The sequence below is a fragment of the Eschrichtius robustus genome, chromosome 17 (assembly GCF_028021215.1).
Source record: "Eschrichtius robustus isolate mEscRob2 chromosome 17, mEscRob2.pri, whole genome shotgun sequence".
Taxonomy (NCBI): Eukaryota; Metazoa; Chordata; class Mammalia; order Artiodactyla; family Eschrichtiidae; genus Eschrichtius; species Eschrichtius robustus.
The window spans coordinates 84,232,622-84,257,152 of NC_090840.1; the positions used below are offsets into that span (position 1 = coordinate 84,232,622).

At 55.0% G+C, this 24,531-nt stretch overlaps 1 protein-coding gene across 1 annotated transcript in view; it reads right to left on the reverse strand.

The window, feature by feature from the left end:
- The window catches only part of SLC45A4 (solute carrier family 45 member 4), a 32,248-nt gene extending 15,416 nt beyond the window's left edge, over positions 1 to 16,832 (reverse strand). Inside the window, exon 1 of the mRNA XM_068526042.1 lies at positions 16,589 to 16,832. Coding sequence (XP_068382143.1) covers positions 16,589 to 16,832 — 244 coding nt within the window. The remainder of the gene's footprint in view (positions 1 to 16,588) is intronic.
- Between the last annotated feature and the right edge of the window lie 7,699 nt (positions 16,833 to 24,531).

Consider the following 24,531-nt stretch of genomic DNA (forward strand, 5'->3'; position numbering starts at 1 on the left):
GTGTGTGTACTTTGCCCAAGGAGCTGCTGCGCTGAGGACACTGCCCTGCCCGGGGAAGAGCGCGGCTCACCCCGCACGCAGAGCTTCTGAGGTTCAAGTGCGCGTCACCAGAGTCAGACTGTTCTGTATGCCCCTGCTCGGGCTGGAGTGCCCGCTCGCCCCCCCCCCCCCCAAAAGGCTCCTCTGCACCGAGCTGTGCCCTGTGCTAAGTTTGCTGAAGGTGGCCTTTCGGGGCCGGGCTGTCGGGGGAGCCTGTGCTCTGTGGGCGCATCCCCTTAGACGCAGAGGCGACCTCTGACCTGTGTGACAGTACCAGGGTGAGGTACGAGCTTCACAGACGTGAACTGGCAAGTTCTGTCAACCTTCTCTGAAAACATGCATGTAACTGAAATTAAAACGGGCACGCAATTTAAAGTGACTCTTAGGAACTCATTAGGAAAGTTGTCAAGCTGGGTGCTGGTTAGCAATTCACCCCAAACCCGTGTCCTGCTCGCCCAGAAACACCACCATCACCAGGCTTCGCGCCACCCAGAGCGCTGGCCGCCCCAGGAGGGAGCTGGAGGGGCTGCAGGTATGCGTGGATTACCAGCTGTGGAGGCTCCCCAGAGCCTGGGCCGCCTTCACCAGCGCACCGACCCTGAGAGACCAATGGCTCGGGGCTGGCAGGGAGCCAGACCCTCAGCCCAGCCGCCCCTCAGCTTTGCCCTCCGCCCCCGCCAGCTCCAGCCTGTCCGTCCGACAGCTGCCAAGGCGGCCGGGCCGCACCTTCCTCTGGTTACGGTGCCATCGTCGCCCCCCACCCGACCCTGTTCAGGCGACTCCTTCCTCATCTCCCGTTCCCTCCCCCTACTGCAGCCTGGTTTCCCCCAGAGCCCCCCCCACCCCGAAACTGCCCTCGGAGGTCACCAGGCCACCTACCTGCCAACCCAGCTGGCCCTTGTTTATTAGACTTGGCAGAAGGCCCCAGGAGGGCAGAAGGCGTTGGCATGAGGGCCAGCTCCTGGCACAGAGCCCGGCGAGCGTGGGCGCCAGAACCACGTGCTTGCTGCGTGAAGACGCTGCCGGGCCCTTCCACCCGCACCCCTCCTCCTCCCTGCTCGTCACGGGACCCCCCAAACCCAGGGAAGGCCTCCGTGGAGGGGGATCCGGGCAGAGGCCGCAGGACCAGGGGGAGCTGGTCAGGCCGAGGAGGCAGGAGCGCCCAGGAGGGGCCGACTGGACCGACCGTGTCCCCAGTTCTCCTGAAAGTCACCCTAGGCTGCAGAGGGAGTGAGAGGCCACCAGGAGCTGAGCGCTGGCGGTGTGGGGACAGCCAGGGTCACCCCGCGCTGGGCAAGAAAGACAAACACTTCCCATCACGTCGCCAAAGCAGCCCCGGAGGAGCGAGCCCTGAGAACACAGCCCCGTCCCCGTCCGTCCCTGGCGTGGCTGCCGCTGGGAGCCCCGGACACGGCATTTCCCAGCAAGGCTCTAAACACACGTAGCACCGGTGTGTAGTAAATAATTTTTGTTTTCTTCCCGGCAAAAATGAACAACAATGGTGGGACCAGAAAGGCTCCCCGTTCACAGGAAACGCCGAGGGTGTCACCGCTCGCCGAGGGCTGTGTGAGGTCACGGGCGACAGCGGCCACGCTCAGTCACGCGCGGCCTCCCATTCAGCTCAGCGGCTTTTTTGATAAACTGGTCCTTCTTGGGGGAGGGGGCCAGGGGACTGGGAAAGCTGCCTATAAATCTTTAACAAAAGATCTGAAATGGGAATAGGAACTACATTCTTTCTCTCAATAGACAAAGCCTTCCCCATCAAGATATGCTTGTATTCTCAGACAAAACCTTCATGATAACATTAAAGCCATGAGAACTCGCTCTCTGTGGGAACGCCCGGCAGCCTGCAGTAACCCCGGATGAACGTAACCAACCCAGTGGGGAACGTGGCACTAAGCAGCCCCCTTGAGGGCCACAGCCGTGAAAAAGCACGGGTCCGGCCGAGGCGCTGGGGCCCGGATGCAGGCACGGTCCCGAGGAAAGGGCCCCCCCTGAGCAGAGAGGGTCTGCACTGGGCAGGGGGCAACCCCTCGTCCAGCCGGATGGAGGGCCACAGAGCTGAAAAAGCCTTCCAGAATCCCGGGAAGGTAGGAAGAAGGATTAAAAAAAAAGAAGCTCAGATGCCTGTTCTGGGGCCTCCCCCCTTGGAACAGCAACGACGGGCCGGGCCCTGTGCGTGTCCGCGGGGGATCCTGTGCGGCCCAAGCCCCTTCCCAGAGTCTAGGCACTCGCCCCGGGCCGGGCCTGGGAGCCCAGAACTGAACACAGACGTCCCTCATCACAGCATTAGAGCAGGGACGGGTGCCTGAAGGTACAGGCCCCAGAACCGGGGCCACGCGGGGGCCAGTCCCAGTGACGTCGGGGACAGCGGCGACATCAGTGCCGCGGGGAGAGCCATGTGAAAGAGTTCGTTTGGTTTATGCATTAGGTGCTCCCTGCGGGTGGACTTTGGGGCCGAATGAGCTATTTCGGATGGAGAGGCAGTAGTCTGGAAATAGCACGATTCACACTTACCAAAGGCACCATCAGTCAAATTCCGGAAGGTTCCGAACGGCCTTTCTTCCGGTAAAATAAACATGCTCCAGCCCCTCATGTTGGCCCTGAGGCTGGGCTTAGTTTCCAGGGAGTAGACCGCCAGCCCCACTCGGGGGCTGCCCAGCACCTCGGTGGGAGCAGTGGTCCTATGCTGAAACGAGGAGGAGCCTCCAGGGCCCAGCAGGATGCCCTCGGCCAGATGCACGCAGGCGCTGAGCCTCTGGAAAACCCGTGGGCGCCCCTCCTGCTCTGCCGGGGCCTGGCTGCGGGGGTCTTTCTTCCCCCAGCTCCCAGGAGCACAGCCCACTGCAGACTTGGAGCACCGGCCCCTCCCCAGCACCCATCCCACGCTCTTCAGAACAGATGCCGCACTAAGCAAGCGTGCCCAGGGCACGGGTGGGGGGAACAAGCCCGCCCCGAGCCCCGCGACGGCCACTCGGCACCCCGGCCCAGGCTGGCCCCTGTGCAAGGCATGGACGCAGTGGCAGCCAAGGTCTCTCCCAACTCTGAGAGTCTGCGACCTGAATTAGGGTCGGGGGGAAAGAACCCAGCCACCGCCCTATCTGCTGCGATTCACAGCTCTGGCTTTAATAACAAGTGGGCAGCAGCACCCCCAAAGCTCCGGTGGAGCGAGGTTAAGGAGCACGCGCTAGGGCGGGGGGACCCCTCCTGCGGACGCCGGCCAACCTCCCCGGCGTGAGTCAGTGCTCCCTCCGGCCGGCCTCACGGTACCGAAGCGAGGTCAGTGAACCGGGGGTTCAGAGAGCTTTTGCGCGACATCTCCACACGCAGACACGACACACAGAGGTCACCTCCAAGGGCCAGGGACAGTGAAGTGTAGGTGGATAGGTAGTTAGGCACGCGAGTGTGTTACCTTCCTTGTCAACGCAATTCATCTGTAAGCGCGTAATTAATGTTTAAATAATGGGTGTGCTCAGCCAAGGACGGACCCAGAGGATTCCTGGAATTTAGGAGCTGGCTCCAGCACGCCCCTGGACTGCAGACAGCGGGGCCTTCAGGGTCTGGTCATTATATCCTGCCTCCTGAAAACGCTATTACATGAAAACTAGCAAGTGTTTGGAAACTTAAAAAATTAAATTCTTACTAAACGTTGCTATTACCTTTATCAATAGAGATCTCGAGTATTTTTTAAAAACCTCTAACCCCATCTCCCTTTATCACATCTCCGCCAAGCGCAGCTGGCGCAGCTCCTGAGGGGCAGGGGCGCTGAGAGCCGAGTTCAAATCCCAGCTCCACCACTGACCTAACTCTGTGGGCGCCTCCTTCCTCACCTGCAAAAATCTGTAAGATAATGTCATCTGCAGATTTGTATAGGGATTAGGTCACTGGAACAACTGCTGCTGGCATCGTTACCACGGGGTCCGCACGCCTCACTTCTAAAAGCGGGAAGCGGGAACCAACACCGTTAGCCCCGCTCTCTCTCCTAGTTCGCTGCAGACTCAGGCCTGGCCTGCTCTCAAGAAGAGGAGAGGCTCGAATTCTGATTCTACACCTTCTGGCCATGGACCCCTGGGCAAGCCACCTCCCTTCCTGAGCCGCAGCTCCCTCGGTACAGACGGCCTTGTCCAGGACCCTGGGGAGGACTGACAGGTGACAGGCCACATCCCTGGGCCGGCGTGGGAGCCTTATTCACGAGCCCGTTCCGACACTGCCCTTCTGTTAGCACTTCCAGCATCCCTCCACCCTGCCCACCAGAAAAGGGTTCCAGGGGTGTGCCAGCTCCACCCTACCCCTGGTCCTAGACAGCCTGCCTCCAGAACTTTCTCCTCTGCACAGCCACGGCCAGGGCCTCACCATACTGCAGCGCGGCAGGGCCCCAGAGCTGGTGACACGGGAAAGCCGGCGGTTGCGGTCTGGCTCCCCGTCCAGGCTCGCCTCTGAGCCTTCCTCCCGGCAGCCCGGCTCTCGGGGCTTCCGTGCCCTGGCCTGCGGTGCTGTCCTGTGTGGCGCCCTCGGAACCCGCTGTGAAAGTGGGTGTCCTCCCCTTAAAGCTGGCCTGCCCTCCCCGAGGACAGGGGCTGTGTTGTCCCCGCACGTGTGGCCTCACCGCCAGGGAAGGTGGAACGCTCGGGCCCAGAGACGCAGACGACCTGCAAGGGCTGGGCCTGGCCCACCCTGCCCCACCCTGCCCCAGGCCACACCGCTGACGACCACCCCACGCGAAACCAACAGCGCGAGACACCTACCCTGCTCTGCAATTAGGTGATGACTAAAATTCATGAGAGGCACGTCAGGCCCCATTTATAAGTCATGAGTGTCGGATTACAGGGGGGGGCCGCCTGGTGCCTGGAAGAGCGCTTCAAACCCAGGTGCTGGCTGCGTCTACACAGACTGCATTTCCGGTCTGGCTGTGGTTAAACCCTGCTTTGCTGCCACAGTCTAGCCCGGAGAACGGTGAAGAACGTGAGAAGAAAGTGAAGACGTACTCGTAGTCCGGAGACTGTGGGGAGGACCCGGGGACCAAAGGCCTTCGGCCAGGCCTGCAATGCAGGGCGGCAGCGAGAGGGGGCAGAGTCAGGCTCCCGGCTGAGGAAGAGGAAGAGGAAGAGCGAGTGGGCCTGCGCGGAGCAGCTGCTGGGCCCAGAAACCTGCCATCAAAGCAGGCAGCGACACCCCCTAATCGTGCTGTGGAATGACAGCAAAATGCAAGGGTGTGTAAGTCTAGAGGGACTTTAAGGACACATAAATAATTTGGTTGAAACTGATGAAGCCTCACACCCCTCTCGCTAGGCTCGGGGCCCCCGCCGCTCCTGAGCGGAGCCTGTGGCCGACCCTTGGCTGTGCTGACCTTCTGCGGGCCCAGGGGCAGGGCTCTTCCAGCCGCGGTCAACAGCCCAGCGCGCAGGTGTCCGGCCCTGACCGCCGCAAACTGAGACTCACGCTTTCAGTTTCTGCCCATTCTGCATTGCGTGCTACATACACCTCCACTGCGATTTGCAGATAAAGTACTTCTAACAATCACTCCCAATTCAACATGATGGGTGGCAGTCCTTCAAGTTTCCTTCTGTGATGTTTCCATCAGTTTACAAGCCGTAAGATACACCCCACATCCTCTCTCCGCTTAAACGGGGGACAAACAACCTATACTCACCCCAAGACAAACTCCATCCACACACGATTTACATAATTTATTGATATATGTGTATGCGTTTCGTGTAAGATTTAAATAGCTGTTTTTTTAATGACAAAATTACCATCATCTGGGAAATATTTTGCTGGTGGACACATTCTATACGGATTGCTTTTAAGAGCAAAGAGTAGGACTTCCCTGGTGGCGCAGTGGTTAAGAATCCGCCTGTCAAGGCAGGGAACACGGGTTCGAGCCCTGGTCCGGGAAGATCCCACATGCCGCGGAGCAACTGAGCCCGTGCGCCACAACTACTGAGCCTCCGGCTCTAGAGCCCGCGAGCCACAACTACTGAACCCCGTGCGCCTAGAGCCCGTGCTCCACAACAAGAGAAGCCACCGCAATGAGAAGCACGCGCACCGCAACCAAGAGTAGCCCCCGCTCGCCACCAACTAGAGAAAGCTGCGCGCAGGAACGAAGACCCAATGCAGCCAAAAAATTAATTAATTAATTAATTAAAAAAAAAAAAAGACGTCTAAAAACCATTCTTGCTTTACCACTGCTCGTGTGTGCAATACTGGCAGAGGGCAGAATCGCTCAGGTTTCTCTGTAAATCACCCCCTTGGAGTGGCATAGAAGGCCTCCTAAGATCTGGCCCACCAGGGGCCAGAGCTCCCTCAAACGACTCTGCACCAAGCTCATGCCACGCAGACTTAGTCACAGCTTCCCTAACACGCCACACTTCCCGCTACGCCTCTCCCTGCCATGCCGCGGCCTGGAATGTGCCAGCTCACCTTCGCTCACTGACCCCTACGTACTCTTTGCAACCAGGAGGCCCAGGGCCACGTCCTCCACACAGCTTCCCCATCCCCCGCCCCCTCTCCGTGCCCGGGGGTTGCCTCCTGTCCCGCTCCTGCTGTCCGCATGCTCCCCTTGGACAGAGCAGGCAGTGACCTGTATTCTGACAGCCCTTCCTACTCTTCCTCCTCCAGACCATGAGTCACAGCCTTCACCCCAGGCCCCGTGAGCACCGGGCACAGGGCACAGGGCACAGCCTCGGCGCCAGCGTGCTAGATGACCTCCCTTCAGGTCTTCCCTGACCTGGAGCCCTTCGATCGCTGGCATGCGGGCGCCGGCATCCCCACACGGACCCCCACGTGCACGCGGCTCCACCTGAAGCAGAAGCCTCAGGCTGCTCCCGCGCGCCCCCCGCACCTGGCACCACGCCCGGCACCTGGCAGGTAGGTGGCTCAATAAGCGTTTGATGGAAGAACAACAGGCACAGAGCTCCTTGGGAAAAACGACTGCAGCTGACATTTCATTGTTTCTAAAATACAATGATCTGAAACACAAGGAAATCCAGACTTCCCAACGCAAACAAAACAGGCCTGCACAACAGTTTTTCAATTATCTGAGTCAAAATTCAGGAGACTTTGACAAACTCCTGCCTATTTATGGGCCTGTCCTCCCGGCATGCTGCCTGTGCTTTGGGGGGCACTGCGAGGGTCCCCCGGCCTGGGTGGGTGGTCACGTCAGGGCTCCCAGGCACGGACACACACGTGTGTCTGGCACTCTCGTCCACTGGAGAGAGCGGGCAGTCTGCCACCTCCCAGCCTGGGCCATGTGTCACCCTTCAGGCTTCCTTAGTCTCTCGTCAGCAGGAAATCCAGTTTTCAGTCAGATATTCTGTAAGGCCCATCCAGGTTTTTTTTCACATTTAAAAAAATGGGGGTAAAACGTACATCATGTAAAAGTTACCACTCTCACCACTTGTAGGTGCTGGGTTCAGTGACATCAGGGACATTCCCACTGCTGCTCAGCCATCCCCACCGTCCCCCCAGGACTGAAACTCCGTCCCCACTCACTCACTCCCCGTGCCCCTCCCCCAGGGCCCACCTTCTACTCCCGGCACCCTCGTGGAAGTGGAATCACACAGTCTTTGTACTTTTGCGTCTGTATTGTTTCACTTAGACTGAAAGTCTTTCAAGGCCCATCCTCCAGCCCTGTGGGCGCACCTGCCCCCTCGCTCGGTGGCACTCGGGGGCACGGGACAACGAGGACACTGAGCCCAGCGCTCTCTATACAGCGAAGGACCGACTGCCGGACAATCGTCCCCCAAGTCCCAACGGGAGTAGCCTGAGCACCCTCCCCCAACAGCAGGGGACCCTGGGGAGCAGAGCACACCTGCCCCTGCCCTCGGGCCTGCAGGCGGGCAACCCAATATAAGCCTCAGGCTGAGCCAAGTGCCACGAAGGGCGGGCAGGTCCAGGGGAAACCCATCCCCAGAGGGCCTCTGATAACATTCTCCAGGACTGTACAGCATCAGTTTCCAGCGATGCGAAAAGAACTGTTGGATAAGAAGCACAACAAAGAAACCCTCCACCACCTGAAGGAGGATGGCCAAGCCTGGTCCGGTTTTCGCTGAAAATGAAAAACGGAAGCATCAATGTAGAATTCAAACTCAAACGCTCTGAGCTGTTCTCAGCGCAGGGACCGAATCCCCACACAGGGGAGGTTCCCACGCACTGAACAGCAGTGGCACGGAGGACGGGCCCAGAACCAGACGTCTCAGGACCCCCTGCCCACGGTGACAGCAAGGGTCCTCACACGTCCCAGGCATGGGCCGGCGGCCTGAAAGCCTCTGGCCCCGGGGACTGCAGGGCCTGTGGGCATCGCCTCGGCTTGGGCAACGAAAGCAAACACAGTTACAAGCTGGGCGCTGTGTCCTTCCCCTGGGCTCTGGTCCCCAGAGCCACCACTCGCGCCTCGGCCACTTGCCCATTTCCCGGGCCTTCTGGTACGAGGCCTGCAGACTCCTTGAGCTGTCCCTCTTTCAGGCGACATGGTGGCCCGATTCTCTGAAAATAGCCCGTAAGTGACGCAGCTTCGTGAAATCAAGGAGTGCCAGGTGTGTATATATATAGCTGATTCACTTGGTCATAAAGCAGAAACTAACACACCACTGTGTGTGGAGCAATTATACTCCAATAAAGATGTTTAAAAAAAAAAAAAAAAAAAAGGAGTGCCAGGTGACCGCATGAACCAGAAAGGTATGCCTTAGGAATTCTTGTGGCACAAAGGAAACTGTTTGAGGGCAGTGAGGTGCTAGATCTGCTTTTACAAAACAGAAAGACCAACCAAGAATGCCACCTGCAGAAGGCCCCTGGGGCGTCATTAGACACAAAGGGGATTCCTAGGAAGGCGGCGGGCACATCTGAGCTGCACAAGTGCTGCAGAGTGCAAAGCACACCTGCTGGAAGGTCCACGTTAGATGTGTCATGCAAAAGGCAACTCGCAACAGGTCACCTGTGGGCAACATCGTGCTCACTCAAGGAGGCCACAGGGGACCTGCGTTTTCACTTGGGATACAGCATGAACCTGCATCGCCCAATTCTCACCAGAGACTTGTGTTCCCGGCGCTGCCCTGTGGATTTTGAACACTAGCCTGAGTCAACAGCACAAGAAGGCACTGGGCGGGCCGGGCTGTAACCTCTAACTCGGGGTGGGGTGAGGGGGCCGGGGCCTGGATTACAGAAGGGTGTTGCTGCGGCGGGTGATTCAGTGGGGCTGCCCCCGGGTCACGTTCCCACTCTGCTGCAGCAGCCCTGGCCTCGCCGTCAGTTTCGCTCAGCAATCCCGGGAGTGGAGGAAAATGACGAGCACTTAAGGCACTTAAACTTCCAATGTTTTCTTTAAGGCAGGCTTTTAAAGGGTAGGTTTTTCCCACAGGAAGAAAAGGTGAGGTTCAAGTTGGGACAAATCATATCCTAGGAATCCTGATTCACGTTAAGCTAGGACAGAAAGTGGAAAAGTGTTTTAAGAAGAAAAACAGACATATACAAAATGAACAAAGTTTCACCCCTCCTGAATGAGACAGACAAGACTAAAGCTAACCTTCCGCATAAATAACCCTACAAACCACTTGGTCATTCCCAGGCCATCACGGCACCCCCGACCATCATCAAGCAGGAGAGAAATCGGCGTCTCACTGTCAACTGAGAGACCACAGGACATTCCTCTATGACTCTCCTTTTCCCTCCAGGACACTTCCTGAACCAAGAAGGAAACAGAGGGTGGGGGGTCTGCTTCCCAAGGGAAAAGGCTGTCTGGGAACACAGACTGGGTCAGCCCAGGAGGGCGCCTGCCTCTCAGGGAGGTCTGCTCAGGGCTCTGGGCAGGCTGTTCCCAGACTCTCAGAGGGGACCCCACGTTCCCACTTGATCCCAACTGAGGGTGGGATTCTAAATATGGGGGAATCTGAGGCCAGATTCTTCATCAGCTGCACCTGAGGGCACACACACATTATACACACGCACACACACGCACACATTATACACATGCGCGTGCACACACACAACACATGCACACATTATACCCATGCACACACACGCACATATCATACACATGCACACACACGCACACACGTGGCGTGCAAATGACGGGCACCTACCTCCAGTGCCAGGCACGCAGCAGGAGTTGGTCTGCAGAAGCTCCTGGGCAGCCCCTCCCTTGCCCTCAGACCACCGGCCCTGCAGGAAGCAGGCACGGATGCTGCAACGCCTGCTGGGGCCTCTGGGCCCTCAGCCCCCAGCACGTCACACCTTCACCCTCTTCTTCGCCTCAAGTTTGTGGGTCTTACCAGAACCCCCTCGACACTAACAAAACAGCAGTTTTTATAGGTGCCCCTCTGATCTCCTTTATCTGACGCTTTGAGCCTGAAGCCTAAGAACATACTTTTACAGGCCCCTCCAAAAGCTGCAATGTTTGACGAATGGTGGGAATCCAGTGCGTAACAGACGTGGCCTGTCAGGAAGCGGGAGAGATGACGGTGACGCTGAAGGCACCTGTGGCCAGCCCCGGGGTCAGCGGGACGCCTCCTGCGAGGGCGGAGCCAAGGCCGGCCCACCCCCACCCCCACCCCCCCAGGGAGGACACAGCGTCGGCCTGGAGAGGAAGCCACAGGCCTTCTGCTCTCACCTGGACCTGGGTTCTCTACCTGCCCTGGATGCTCTCTGCTGCTGCTGGGGGCTGGTCGCGTGTGTCACACGCGCGGGAACCTCCTGGCGAAGGCGCGCGAAACCGGCTGCCTGCAGGGGCAGCACCAGGTGCTGCAGGGCAGGAGGGGCAGCAGGTCTCACTACCGGGACCGCTGGACTTGGTGAAAATGCTGTATATTCGAGAGAGCAGAACTGAAGGTTTTAAAGGCACCCTCCCCTGCGAGGGAGGATTTAGAACCACGGTGGCCGCGCTGGGCGTGCTCCGTGTTCTTCCCGAGCTCACGGGGCGGCAGTCATGGGACTGCTGGCCTGCAGTGTCTCCCACGAGAGGTGGGCGTTCCTCCCATGCGGTCTTCTGTCCCCTCTGCGGCCGACCAGAGGTCTCGGCCAATCGGACCAGGGAGGGAGGGCTGTCCTGGCGTCACACCCACCTCCTCCTCTGCTCTCGCGTGGGCCTTCCGTCCTCCACAGCCCAGCAACGCGGCATCGCCTTCCAGCACTGAGGGAGGGCACTGCCGGTCCAGAGGTTCCGGCACAAGAGGTGCTCACTTGGAATCAGGGGCCCTCAATTCAGGCCCCAAACTGGCCGGACAAACGCCTTCCTGCGGACGAGGCCAAGAGTGCTGCGGTGTCCTTGGCGGCGGGGCCCACACTTCACGCCAGGGGCCAGCAAACACAAACGGTTTACAGTGTTCCGATTTAAATAAACTGCACTGATGGGCCTCCCTGGTGGCGCAGTGGTTAAGAATCTGCCTGCCAATGCAGGGGACACGGGTTCGAGTCCTGGTCCGGGAAGCTCCCACATGCCGCGGAGCAACTAAGCCCGCGTGCCACAACTACGGAAGCCTGCACGCCTAGAGCCCGTGCTCTGCAACAAGAGAAGCCACCACACTGCACCGTGTCAGGAACCAGGAATAGACGTTGGTTCGGCAAAAGAACCATCTCATGAGAATGAAGTTACCTGGTTTGTCACCTGCGGAGCTCCCTGGGTGGTGGGTGCCCCAGGTAACGAGCTGCTCGGCCCAGTTTAGGTTTTCTGACCTGTCATCAGTGGGGTTGCCCCTGCCCTGGCCTCTGGGACCGCTGGAAAGAGGAATGATCCGGCCTCCTCCGAGGGCGTGTGCAGAGCCCAGGCACGTGGCTGAGGCTGGCTCCCCGGTACCCACCCCACTGCCGCGGCCTGAGCTCACAGACGGACCACGGAAGTTAACTCTAACCTAAATACAGATCCCAGCTGTCATCCTCAACGCCAGGCGATGTGAACCTGGGAAGAGATGGTGGGGTTTCAAGGCGGCCGCCGTGAGACGGGCTCCTGAAGCACCCACGCCCACCCGGCAAGGCCGCCGACCTTCGGAAGGAGCCGTTCCGATTCCAGCGACACCCTCAATTATGAAAAGAATTATTCCAACCAAATAGAAAACACAGGTTCTAACTAAGCCACTACCCTTCAGTATGCCACAAAATTACCACGTGAATCCCAGATGACTGGAGACGGGCGGCCGCGGGCTGGGACGCCCACCACTGGGGCGAACCACACAGGGGGGATGTGGCAGGACCTTCCCAGAGCAGGTGAAGCGCACCCTGGCGCCCCCCTGATGGGGCCCAGCACCCAAAGCCGTCAGGATCTCCGTGGTCTCAGAACCAAGACCACGTGGGGCTCCGTTCCCTCCCGATTAGGATGTGTGCTTCACCTCCCGGAGGAGGACTCAGAATTCACTGTCTCCCCCGGGAAGTGGAGCCAACAGGGAGGGGACGAGCTCCCCCCCTCGGTGCCCGCTGGGGACAACAGAAGCACGTGGAAACCAGTCATGATTCCACCTCCCAGCCTGTGACCCCCCTGGTCCGCAACACAGCGGACTTGAAATGCAGATGGAGGGAGGGGCCAGGCTGAGGGCTGGGGATTTAAGCTGAAACCGCTGGCTTCCCTCAGCTCTGCTCACCGCGCAGCCCACCTGCCACAGCAAGCAGAGAAACGGGCTCTGTTCGCGGATGGCTGTAAGGCCACAAACCAGAAAGGTCTGTAACAAACAGTGAAACCTACAGCTTCCACTGCCAGGATGCTGAAGCTGAAACACGGGCCAGACACTTCAAGGTTTATACACACCCGACTTCCCCCCGTGGGCTCCCCCGAGGCAGGTGGACCAGCCCTCCCAGCCTCTGCTTCCTCACGTGGGGTGGTGACTAATGCTGTCTCTATAGTATTTACGTGTGTCCTCATCTGAGTGGTCGGGCATCTCTAACGCAGACTGGCCACATCCGCTTAAAGGGCGAGCACACGCAATTGGAACGAGAGGCAATGCGTATGGCTCCGTTTGGGGTGGGCACTGACTAGTTCCCTAGTTCCCCACAGGCCTTCTGTGTCCTACACGCCAGCAGGTCCAGAGGCCTCGTGTGCCCGGGTCGGGGCAGGCCGTCCGGGACCGAGGAAACCTGGAGTCCGGGCTTTGACGAGGCCATGTGGACACGTCTGGCATCCAAGGCGCGTCACTCGTTCTTTCCTTCCACACACACACAGTGAGCCTCCCTCCCCTGGGCACCGGCCACTAGTAGGTGAGCCGGTCTGAACCTGCCCTGAAAGGGGGCGGGGCAGGGCGGGGACCTGCAGGAACAGGGACAGGACGACGGCGCTGCGGGCGCTGCTCGGAGCCTCCCCGGGGGCGGAGGACACGCACTCGCTGACCACGAGAGCCTGGTCGGGGGACGGGCTGCGCGTCATCACATCTAAACCGCCACTCACCGCAGAAGCGGCAAGCAAGACGGGATCGTCCCTCGGACAGAACTAGATGCCCAAGGGCGTCGTCTCTGATAAAGGACTTTTTAATAAAGAACCCTCGCAACTCGTTAAGAAGACAAACCACCTGACTGAAGTATCGGCAAAGAACGTGAACAGACACTTCATCTAAGACACACGAATGCCCACTAAGCACAGGGAAAGCTGCTGAGCGTCGATATTCATTAGGGAAACACAAATGCTGCCAAGGATGTGGAGGCTGGAGGGAACGGTCTTCTCTTATCAAGTAACCCTGGCACTTAGCGTACGGCCAGCCGCCCACTCCGAGGTCTCTACTCATGAGAGATGAAACACAGGTCCGCACAGAGCCTTGCAGGTGATGCTCAGAGCAGCTTTATTTAAAACAGCCCCCAAATGGAAACAAGCCAAATGTCCATCAGCTGGTGAATGAACAGAGAAAAGGGGGGCGAGTCCATCGTGTACTACTAGTCAGTGCGGCAGGGTGGACGGCTCGACCACAAAAGCACTGCAGAAACCAGGCCACAGACTGTGTGGTTCTGTTTACACGAATTTCAGAAAAAGGGCAAAACCATGACAGAGGCAGGCGGGTGGTGACTGGGGGTCAAGGCGGACTGACGTGAGGGGCCACTAGGGAGCCTCCTGGGACGACGAAAATATTCCTGGTCTGAACTGTGGTGTTGGTTCCAACTACAGACATCTGTCTATCAAGGGGATCAAACTGTCCACGCTCAGTAGGAGAATACTGTCTCAGCTTTAATAATTATTAATATACAAAATCCAATAATAAACACCACACCTCTGGGCGTGACAGACAACTTTAAGAAGCTCTGACTCAAATCAGAAAATTCTGATTACTATGTTGCCCCTAAGAATATAATGAAAGTACAACCCTGAGAAATACACTGGCCATCTGTCGTCTGTTCGCAATCTAAGCCCATCTAGGAACAACTCTCATTAAGCATCATTCCTTTAACCTACGCAAACAGCCTCTGTCCACAGTCCTGCTCTGCCCATGACCATGACCTATGCAGTGTTTAGGGTCAATGACCAGGGTCGCCTTCATCCCCTTCGGGTCAGTTTGTCACGGCCATCTGTGATGACAATCCTCCCTCTTTCCATCATCATTTCTGGATGTTTGTATGGAACAGACGTACCTGCGACTCTCAAAAGCTACATTTCATGTCTAGCCTACGTATCATATAGTAAAATATATAATATGTATTACCCTGGAATATCTAAAATAGATACAAGTCTCATGTAATACACGAAATACTCAAAACCAAACAATGAAATGTAAGTTGTGTGGAAATTGAGACTCACAACCTGTAAAGTGTGAAAGTTCCAAGGAGCTGTGTTGGTTCCAGGGTTTTGAGCCATAATACACATAACTTATCACCAAGGAAATGTGGAAATAAGAGCTCCCAAATCTCTACCTATTGTATCAACTTATTTCTCAGTAACCAGAGGTTCTGAATTCTGTATTTGTCACCATAACCAGGGTGAGATGATCTAGAAGTTAAATAATGGTGCCCGACGCTGCCCACCTGAGCTTAGCCACATTGCTTTCGTTAAGGCCTCAACCCACGAACCCACGTCCCTGCACATCAAAGGGACAAAATAAATGCTTGGTAAGATTAAGTGGCACCAGATGTGCCCCATCCTGAGGTCTGGCCACAAAGGTGGTCTCCAAGCCTCTCACCACACTGCCGCCCTGGAGCCGCCCACCCTGAGAGGCCTGCCCAGCCCGCCCGGGAGGGGGTGCCCCAGACTCTGGAGGCCGGCATCTCACCCCAGCTCCTCTCCTCCCAGCAAAGGCGGGTCACTCCCCCACCTCCAGCACGAGGACTAAGCCGCACGGGGACAGACATGGCGTCCTGTCCGCCCCCAGTGGCCTGGCACACGTGGGCACCCGAGGAAGGTGAGCAGGATAAATGAGAGATGATCAACACACGGATGAAAGAACAAAGAGTGACCCACGTGGTGCACGCTCCACCACCCCCAACTCTCCAGAAAAGGTTCTTAACTCAGCCGGGCCACGGGAAGCCTTCTCAGGCCTCATATTTTTAAAGATGGAAAATAAAACACCCGGGATGCCAAAGGGAAAACATGTTGAAACACAGCAACCTAAACCCTGAGAGTGACAAGCCTGCTCCTTTACTAACGTGCCTGACAAGACAGGTATGGCACCTGCTGTGCTGTGAAATGCCCAAGTGCACCTGCCTGCAGCACGCCCTGACACCAGCACGGGGGCCCGTTCATCACTGAAGGAGCCGCATGCTTCTCTAACTGATCTGCACCACACTGGGCCTTAGCTTGTGCTCTCTGAACAAGAAACATTTTACCATGTTCAGAGAAACTTTCCTGTAACAGCCAAAATAAATAGATTTTTAAAATATTTTACTAGGCACATGTGGAATTCTAGAATGAAACACGCTTCTAAATAGTTTGGCCCCTTATCCAGTTGGAAAATTACAGATTTTAAAACTTTCTTAGTCAACGGGGAAGATTAAATACCCTGGCCGCATTTTTAGGGCCTAAGGCACCCCCGGTGGTAATGTGGAAGGGATGCCAGCGTTTTCATATACCAGGCTTAGTAATGCTAATCTGAGTGTTATCTCTGAGAATCCGAGTATTTCTGGAAATACCCATCATTCAGCCACCTAAAGTCCACAGTAAACACAGATTTAAGTCGATAATAACGACCATATGATAATAGTAAAACAAAACAAACAAACAAACACAGCATTCTTTGGTGTTTTCTACAGCCAGGCCTCGTTCTGAGCGCATGCGTGTCTCCTGCCCAACAACCCAGGCTGGTCTGCGACTGACCTCACTTTACGGAGAAGGAGCAAGGGGCAGCGGGGTTCAAGGGCTTGCCCAGCTGGTGGCCGCGTCTGGGGGCACCGCGGGGGAGGTGGGCACACGCTGGGTCAGAGCTTAGGGACGCCACACACGCCCAAACGCCCAGCCACCACCTGGCTGGAACCTGACTCCACGTGAACATCCGAGGACCTCCCCCCACCCCGCCAGGGAACACGGGGAAAACCCATCAGAGGAGGCTGAAGGGAGAGGAGACCGGGGACAGCCGTCAGCCAGTGTGCGGTGCTCCGTGTGCCACTCACAGGCGTGTGAGGCCCCGTGCTAGGACCCCATGGAAGCCCAGGCGGCACTTACCGATCTGCAGCAGGATCGGCGTGACCAGCGCCGTCTCCAAGGCGTAACAGAACTCCCTGCCAAACATCACAGCCCCGTGCATCACCCACAGGCGCACGGGGATGCGGTCTATGGACCCCTCGCTGACGGTCTCGTCGTGCGTCTCCGCCTCCGCGCTCCCCGGCTTCTGCAGGTCCGGCAGGGGCACCGGCAACTCCTGAACTTGCAGAGATTCTGAGTCGGCATTCTGCGGAGCCATTTTCATTACCACCAAAAATATATATATATATATATATATATATATATATATATATATATATTTACTCTATCTATATAAATAATTCTATCATATATCTTTAAGGATAAATTAAGACGTCTTCTCTTTCTGCTTCAGTGTGTTCCTCCAGCAAGTAATAATACTTATATTCCTCTTTGTACAAACAGGTTATCTCGAAACTTCTCACAATCGGATGAGACACGCAGCAGAACAGAACGATTTTTGGTTGGATTAAACATATGGCTTGCTGGTTTACTGTGAATTAGAGTTAAAAATCCATAAATGCCATTCAGTTAATACCAGTTTCATCATCATTACTGAAGAAGTGCTGAAGCTCCTTTCCTTGCTACAGAGAGGTGGGCAGGTGACACACACAGGTAGGCCGCCGTCGCTCCCCATCGAGGGGCTGGCTGATCTGCAAGAGAGGAAAAGCCCTGCCCTGTCAGACGGGGCCTCACGGCCTCCCACCCAGGGAGCCGCACGCCCCGCCCGTGGGGCTGGTCCTCCGCCTCTTGGAGGCCATGGGCCTCCATTCCCTGGTGCTTACCCTAGGTCATCTGCGGAGAAAACAAAACCCAATTTTTAGAAGAACAACATTTTCCTGCATGGAATCAATCGTGGGGGGAGGATAGAGAGGGGACCACAAAGGGAGAAAGGGAGACAGAAAGAGAGCTCAGCGTTTCTGCTCCTCGGCAGGGACAGCCCGCTGGGTGCGGGGACCCCGCCCAGGGAAGGGGCAGACGGCAGGCTCAGATCCACCCTGAGGTGCTGGATTCCTGTTGTGGGCTGTCTACAGCCGTGGTCCTTGACCTGTTTGTTATGAAGCCTTTTGCTAATGAAATGAAAGAATGCCTCTCCAGGAAAAAACATACACGCGGGCCAAACACTGAACACCACGTTGAGGGGCTTGAAGACCCCCACCCGCACAGGACATTCCATGGGGCCCTGGCACCCATCCCTCAATCCTATGTTTCCACCATCCCGGTACCTATGACCCAGCTTTGTGACACTGTCTCTACCTGGATGAACACACCACTACCAAGTGTCGACTGCCGAGAACCTAACTAGAAATGTCCCCTTAGAAAAGTTTTAGGAAAGCAACCATCTGCCCTGTGCAAGGCCAGAACAAGGATGCAGTAACACCCTTGTTCTTCTGCACATGGCCTTCTGACACGGCTTCCGTTCAACCTGAGGTGAAATCACACAAAATGTGATTTTACATTAAGGTAGATCGCTAGCTGAGGTCTTACCGAAAATTTTCAACAATTGTTTTAAATAAAAATATTTCTGGTTAATATTCACTTAACCCAAGATGATCTTAACTCCTTCTCCCCTTCTCCCCAGAAAGGACCAGAAATCAAGGGGTGGCCTTCGCCGAGTGCCCTCCTCAGGGAGCCCTGGAAGTGATGGCGGGTCCCTGGCCTGACTGCCGGCACCGCTGAGCTGCTACCCCGGGGGTCTGGAACCCCCATCTCACTGTCCCACCAAGCTGGGGCCTCCTCATGCTCTCTTTCCTTCAGCCCAAACTTCCCAGGGAATCACAGGTCCAAGTGATCCTACCTACATATTTGCTTCTTAGGCCCCGAGTTTAACGACAATTCCAAACTGCAGCCTTTACCTGAGATCTCTATCACGTTTATAAATGTCCTCTACTGTATAATCAGTATCTGGATTAAAACCAGTGTTTCCGGGCTTCCCCGGTGGCGCAGTGGTTAAGAATCCACCTGCCGATGCAGGGGACACGGGTTCGAGCCCTGGTCCGGGAAGATCCCACATGCCGTGGAGCAACTAAGCCCGTGAGCCACAGCTACTGAGCCCACATGCCACAACTACTGAAGCCCGTGCGCCTAGAGCCCGTGCTCTGCAACAAGAGAAGCCACAACAATGAGAAGCCCGCACACCACAATGAGGAGTAGCTCCCGCTCGCCGCAACTAGAGAAAAGCCCGCGCGCAGCAACAAAGACCCAAAGCAGCCAAAAATAAATGAATGAATGAATGAATGAATTTATTTGAGGGAAAAAAAAGTGTTTCCAAACTGGCACCCTGCTACAATCTTTTTACAAAACATTATCATGAAACTCTCTCACATATACAATGTAAACAAAACAGTATTAAAACAAAACACCCAGCATGAACACCTGCCAACACCCTACGGTTCTCATTCCACCCCTGCCCTTCGAGTGATTACCATTCTGAGACAAAAATCTCGGGTCCTTCCCTTGAGTCAACCTGTCACTCTTACACCAAAACAGGGTCAATGATTTTAAATGCCTTTTTCCACTAGACAAGATGGGTCATTTTTATGTGAAGACAGAATATCTAGATGTGTCTTTAAAACCTACATTGATTGATCAGCCGAACGACAGTAACTAGTTTTCTCAGAAATCCTAAGGACTTAATTATAATCATCAAACCCTTCAGCTCCGTCCCATCAGCCCTTGTACCACTGTGTATCTATCCTGAGACTCAGGCCCGAGATACAGCAAACTCCGCTAATTTCAGCAACAGCTAAAAATTAGGCAATAAAGCTCTGTAATAGTGCACTCAAATTATTTTAAGGCCATGGGTCTCCCCCGGGGCCAACCTGCGCCCTTGGGGACCCTACCCTGGGTGACGCCTGGAGATGTTTTTGGTCGTCACGACTAGGGGGAGGGGTTGCTACTGAGGCTCACGGGTGGAGGTCAGGGATGGGCTCAGCGCCCAGAGCATGAGTGTTCCCTAAGGTTATTATTAAACAGGAAAAAGGTTCTCCTAAAAATGCTGAAGCCCTTATCACACTCGAAATCAATCAGCTCGCCCAGAAGCTGCAAACTCAACTTCACTTTGAGTTGAAGTGAACTCACTTCCCTTTGTTTTCCTAAACCAGCCTCTGCTCAAAGCAGAACAGGAAACGCAGGTGAGCTCAAGGCACTGGCTCCCCGAGGAGGGGTGGCATCTAGGGTCAGGTTTATAAGCAGGAAGAGGTGCAACCTGTTCCCTCCCAGTCGATCACCTAGGCCACAGGTGGTGGCATTTCCTGGTATTTATCTGCAAAGAGAAGGTGGGTAAGAGCCAGCGAGGGGCTGCAAAGGAAGCTCAGCCGGCCGCCTGGCCTCCATCATGTTCAGGCTCTGGGTTCCAACCCCAGGCCTACAGCTGCACTTGCTGAAGGGCCTGCGGAATCGGCTAAAGATGGCTAAGCGAGAAGTCTTGATTTTACTGGGAAAGCCAAGGAGGTAGAGACCAAACCCTTGGGGAGCAAAGGGCCCTGCGTCCTTAGGAAAGCCGCATGCCGACAGACCACCAGGTCAGTGCAAGCATGTCCCCTGTACAATGCAAAGCAAGTCACCACACCCGAGTCCCTCCTCATGTTTGGGGTTCCCATCAAGTTTCTAAGAATGGTCCAACGGTGGCCTGTGGAAAGAACGTGAGGGAGAGGGAGGGAGCCCCTGGGTGGACGCCTCCACTCGCAGGACTTCTCCAGGGCAGGGTGACCGTCTCCCTCACAGCCAGGGGCGGGCACAGCTGCCTAACCTGTCAGCGGAGTCTGCTTCACACTTGGCGTCCTGCTGGCCAGTCTGGCGGCCCAGGGGCTGTGCACTTCCAGACGCACCCACGGGTCCCACTTTAACCCCGGCCACGAGCACCGTCTTCTCAAAAGGGGAGCCTGCCCGGGGCTGGGGCGGGGCTGTGACCTGATGGGGGGCTCGTCCAGCATCCAGATCCTGCCCTGACGCTGTTTCTGGTGGAGGGGGGGGGCAGAGGGAAGAACTCAGCCTTCAGGGCAGGAGGGCCCTCCCCCCTCGCTGTGTCCCGTTTTCCCAATGGCCGTGCGGTTGTCTCGACATGATTTATTTACAAGTCCACTCCCAGCACTTGGAGATTTCTCCCTTATCGTCTCACACTGACTCCGTCTGCACTGGGTCTGTATGTCTCGGTTCGTTCCCTGTTCTCTCCGTCCCGCGAGCCCGTCTGCCCACACCCAGCAAGGCACTAATGCAAGGACAGAGCCGCCAGTAGGTCCTGAGGTCTGGGGAGCCACTTCCCTCTCGTAGATTCTCTTCCCAGAGCTCTCCTTTTCACTCCTGCCTGTTTATTTGCAAGAGCTTTATGAGTGTGTGACCTTTAAGAGCTTGACTAGCTCTGGAGTAGGGGGGAAATGTTGGTATTTTCGGTGAGATTCCACTGATTTTATAAATTAGCCGAGGGAGAACTGCCATCCTTAGGGCCGTCTGTCCATGTATCCAAGTCCACCCCAGTGCCTTTCGGGAGGATGTCAAAATATTCCTTCTACAGTTTTGCACATTTCTTGTTAAGTTTCTTCCTAGTTATTTTATCTTTTTTGTGGCCACTGTAGATGGGATTCTCTCTTCCTTTGTATTTTCCAACTGGTTGGTTTGCATATGTGAAGGAGAGGAGTGCTTGTTCATTTCCTCAGGTATAATTTACACACGGTGAAGAGGTACCATTCCATCAGTTTTGACTAACTTATGTGGAGACACAGAACATTTCCAATGCCCTGGGAAGTCCACGTGAGTCCCTTCCCATCCAATGAATGCTAGCGATTTTTATACTTTAATTTGATAACCTAGTTCTTTAACTGAGTGAAAATGGGGGAAAGGGAGACTACAACCAAATTAACAGCAAATCTAACCATTACCAAGATGCATCTAGTCCCCCGCTCACCTGAGTGGAGAATTGGACTCGGCACCCCCACCCCGCCCCGCCCAGTCTGAATAAGCACAGCACCTGCACGGGGCGTGGGACAGGGACCCAGGGGGCGTGCGTGCACCTTTCCTGGGCTCGGAAAGCCTCCCCCTTTATAGCCTCCCCCCCACCCCCGACTCTGTCTTGAGGGTCCCTCCCATCAGTGCTCTGCTCTGCCCGAAAACGGAAGGAGGGCAGCTTTGAGGAGAAGAAAAGGAAGACGTGAGTGGGGTAGGGACGCCTGCGCTCAGGGTGTCACCACGTCCAGGGGACCGACCAGACACCACAAAACCAGATTCACTGCTTATGACGTGGTGCCGTGAAGCAATTTTACAGCAGGCAAACCGTTTTCTTTAAGGAAGCTATTTCATACAAAGGCTGGTGTTGTTAACTATAACATCTAAAGCCATGAAAATGCTCTCTTCTGAAGCACCTAATGTAAAATGCCCAAGCTAAATGACAACACACTGAAGCAATTTAAGGAGGATTAGCCTGCTCCTTCCCGAAAGCACTGGCAGTTGTGTACTCCTAAGGGCCTCCTCTCGAGCTGTTGAAAAGCGTGGAGAAGTTTACGTTGTGACCTATTCCGGTGTCTGCTCTTCAAAGAAACCAGACAACCTCTGAAGACAGGTTTCGCTCTGGAGCCTGCTGCAGGGCCTGCCGGGCTGTCACTGACAACAATTTGGTTATGATTCGCAGGTGCACTGAGACAAGTGAAACTACAACTGTTCCAATCAACAACTTCCCCTACTGTCCTGTTTCTAATTTAAGGGTAACTGATGCCAAAACACGTGACTTCCTACAATTTGCTGTGTGGAAATGCTGGCTGTGTCACGTCATCAGAAAGTTAACTGCAGAATAATTTTTGACAGGCAACCCCAGCTTCGGTTACAGTGAAGAGGCTACGTGACAGTCACAACACTCCATGTGAATGCAGTAACGAAGGTCAGTGACCCACACGTGCTGGAAAATGGATGGAGAGGGGTTAACGCACGTTTGTTCCCTTCACGGGCCCCCACGTGCAGGCGTGCGCGCAGCGTTCCGGGCACGGGAGACGGGCGGCGCGTGCTGCGCGGTGCCTGGTGGTTTTGTGCACGCACCATTTAAAACAGGCATCTCTACCCTCCAAAATATCCACTACAACTGCTAGTATCTTCCTAAGACATCGCCAACTATTAGCCTCAGCTGAGCCCATGTAACTTTCCTAACTTTCTGCAGCACAGAACACTAATCTACGATGACACAGAAGCCAGGGAAACCGGACAAACAGCTGCATACCACACAGAAGACCAGCTTTTGGACCAAGAGTTAAAAAGGTATAAAATCAAATCAAGCAAGGTCAAAGTATCCTTGATAAGAATGGAAAAAACATTCCGGTAAATTTGTTTATAAAGTTATTTCCTCTCGGGACTTCCTTGGTGATCCGGTGGTTAAGAATCTGCCTACCAAGGCAGGGGACGTGGGTTCGATCCCTGGTCAGGGAACTAAGATCCCACATGCCGCGGGGCAACTAAGCCAGTGTGCCACAGCTACTGAGCCTGCGCTCTAGAGCCCACGAGCCACAACTACTGAAGCCCGCGTGCCTAGAGCCTGTGCTCCGCAACAAGAGAAGCCACCACAATGAGAAGCCCACGCACCACAATGAAGAGTAGCCCCCACTCGCCACAACTAGAGAAAGCCCGCACGCAGCAACAAAGACCCAATGCAGCAACAAAGACCCAACGCAGCCAAAAATAAATAAATAAATAAATTTATATTAAAAAAAAAAAAAAAAGATGGGCCAAAGACCTGAACAGACACCTCACCAGAGAGGACATGGAGATGGCAGATAAGCACCTGAAAAGATGCTGCGTATCATCTGACATCAGGGAAATGCAAATTAAAACAATGAGATACCACTCTACGCCCATTAGAATGGCCAAAATCCAGAACACTGACATCACCAAATGCAGGCGAGGGTGTGGAGCAACAGGAACTCTCGTTCACTGCTGGTGGGAACGCAGGATGGTGCAGCCACTTTGGAAGATAGTTTGGTAGCTTCTTACAAAACTAAACACACTCTTACCATGCGATCCAGCCATCGTGCTCCTTGGTGTTTGCCCAAAGGAGCTGAAAACTTAGGTCCACACAAAAACCTGCACATGGATGTTTATAGCAGCTTTATTCATAATGCCCAAAACTTGGAAACAACCAAGATGTCCTGCAGTAGGTGAATCGATAAATACATCAATGAAATAGTATCCAGCACTAAAAAGAAATGAGCCATCAAACCATGAAAAGCCATGGAGAAGCCTTAAGTGCACCTTACTAAGTGAAAGAAGCCAATCTGAGAAAGCTACACGCTATAGGATTCCAACTACATGACATTCTGGAAAAGGCAAAACTATGGAAACAGTAAAAGGATCAGTGGTTGCCACCCCCAGTGTGTGTGGGGTGAGGGTGGAAAGAATGAATAAGCAGAGCACAGATTTTTAGGGCAGTGAAACTACCACTATCTAATGGTAGATACACGGCATTACGTAAACACGTGCCCACACCCAAGAATGTACACCACCAAGAACGACCTTAACGTCAACTCTGGTCTCTCGAGGATTAGGACGTGTCAATGTAGGATCAACCATTTACCAAACACACCACGCTGGCAGGGGAAGCTGAGAATGGGGGGGAGGCTGTGTGTGTCTGAGGATGGGGGTTTACAGGAGGAACTCTGTGCTTTACGCTAAATTTTGCTGTGGACCTAAAACTGTTCTAAAAAATAAAGTTTATTTTTTTAAAATGTTGTGTCCTTACATTAGAAAAACAGAAGACACAGTTAAAAACATCTGACCAGAAAGGCATTAAGAGGTGGTCATGCCATGACTTGGGGACCCTTTCTCACACCTGAAATTATCCAGCTGTGAACTGGCCTGCCTCAGGTATTATGTGTGTCACTTGCAGAAACCCAGGATGGTTTCCTGTGATCACTCACTCAAGTGTGCCTCCAGTCTAGTGTATTTGGGCT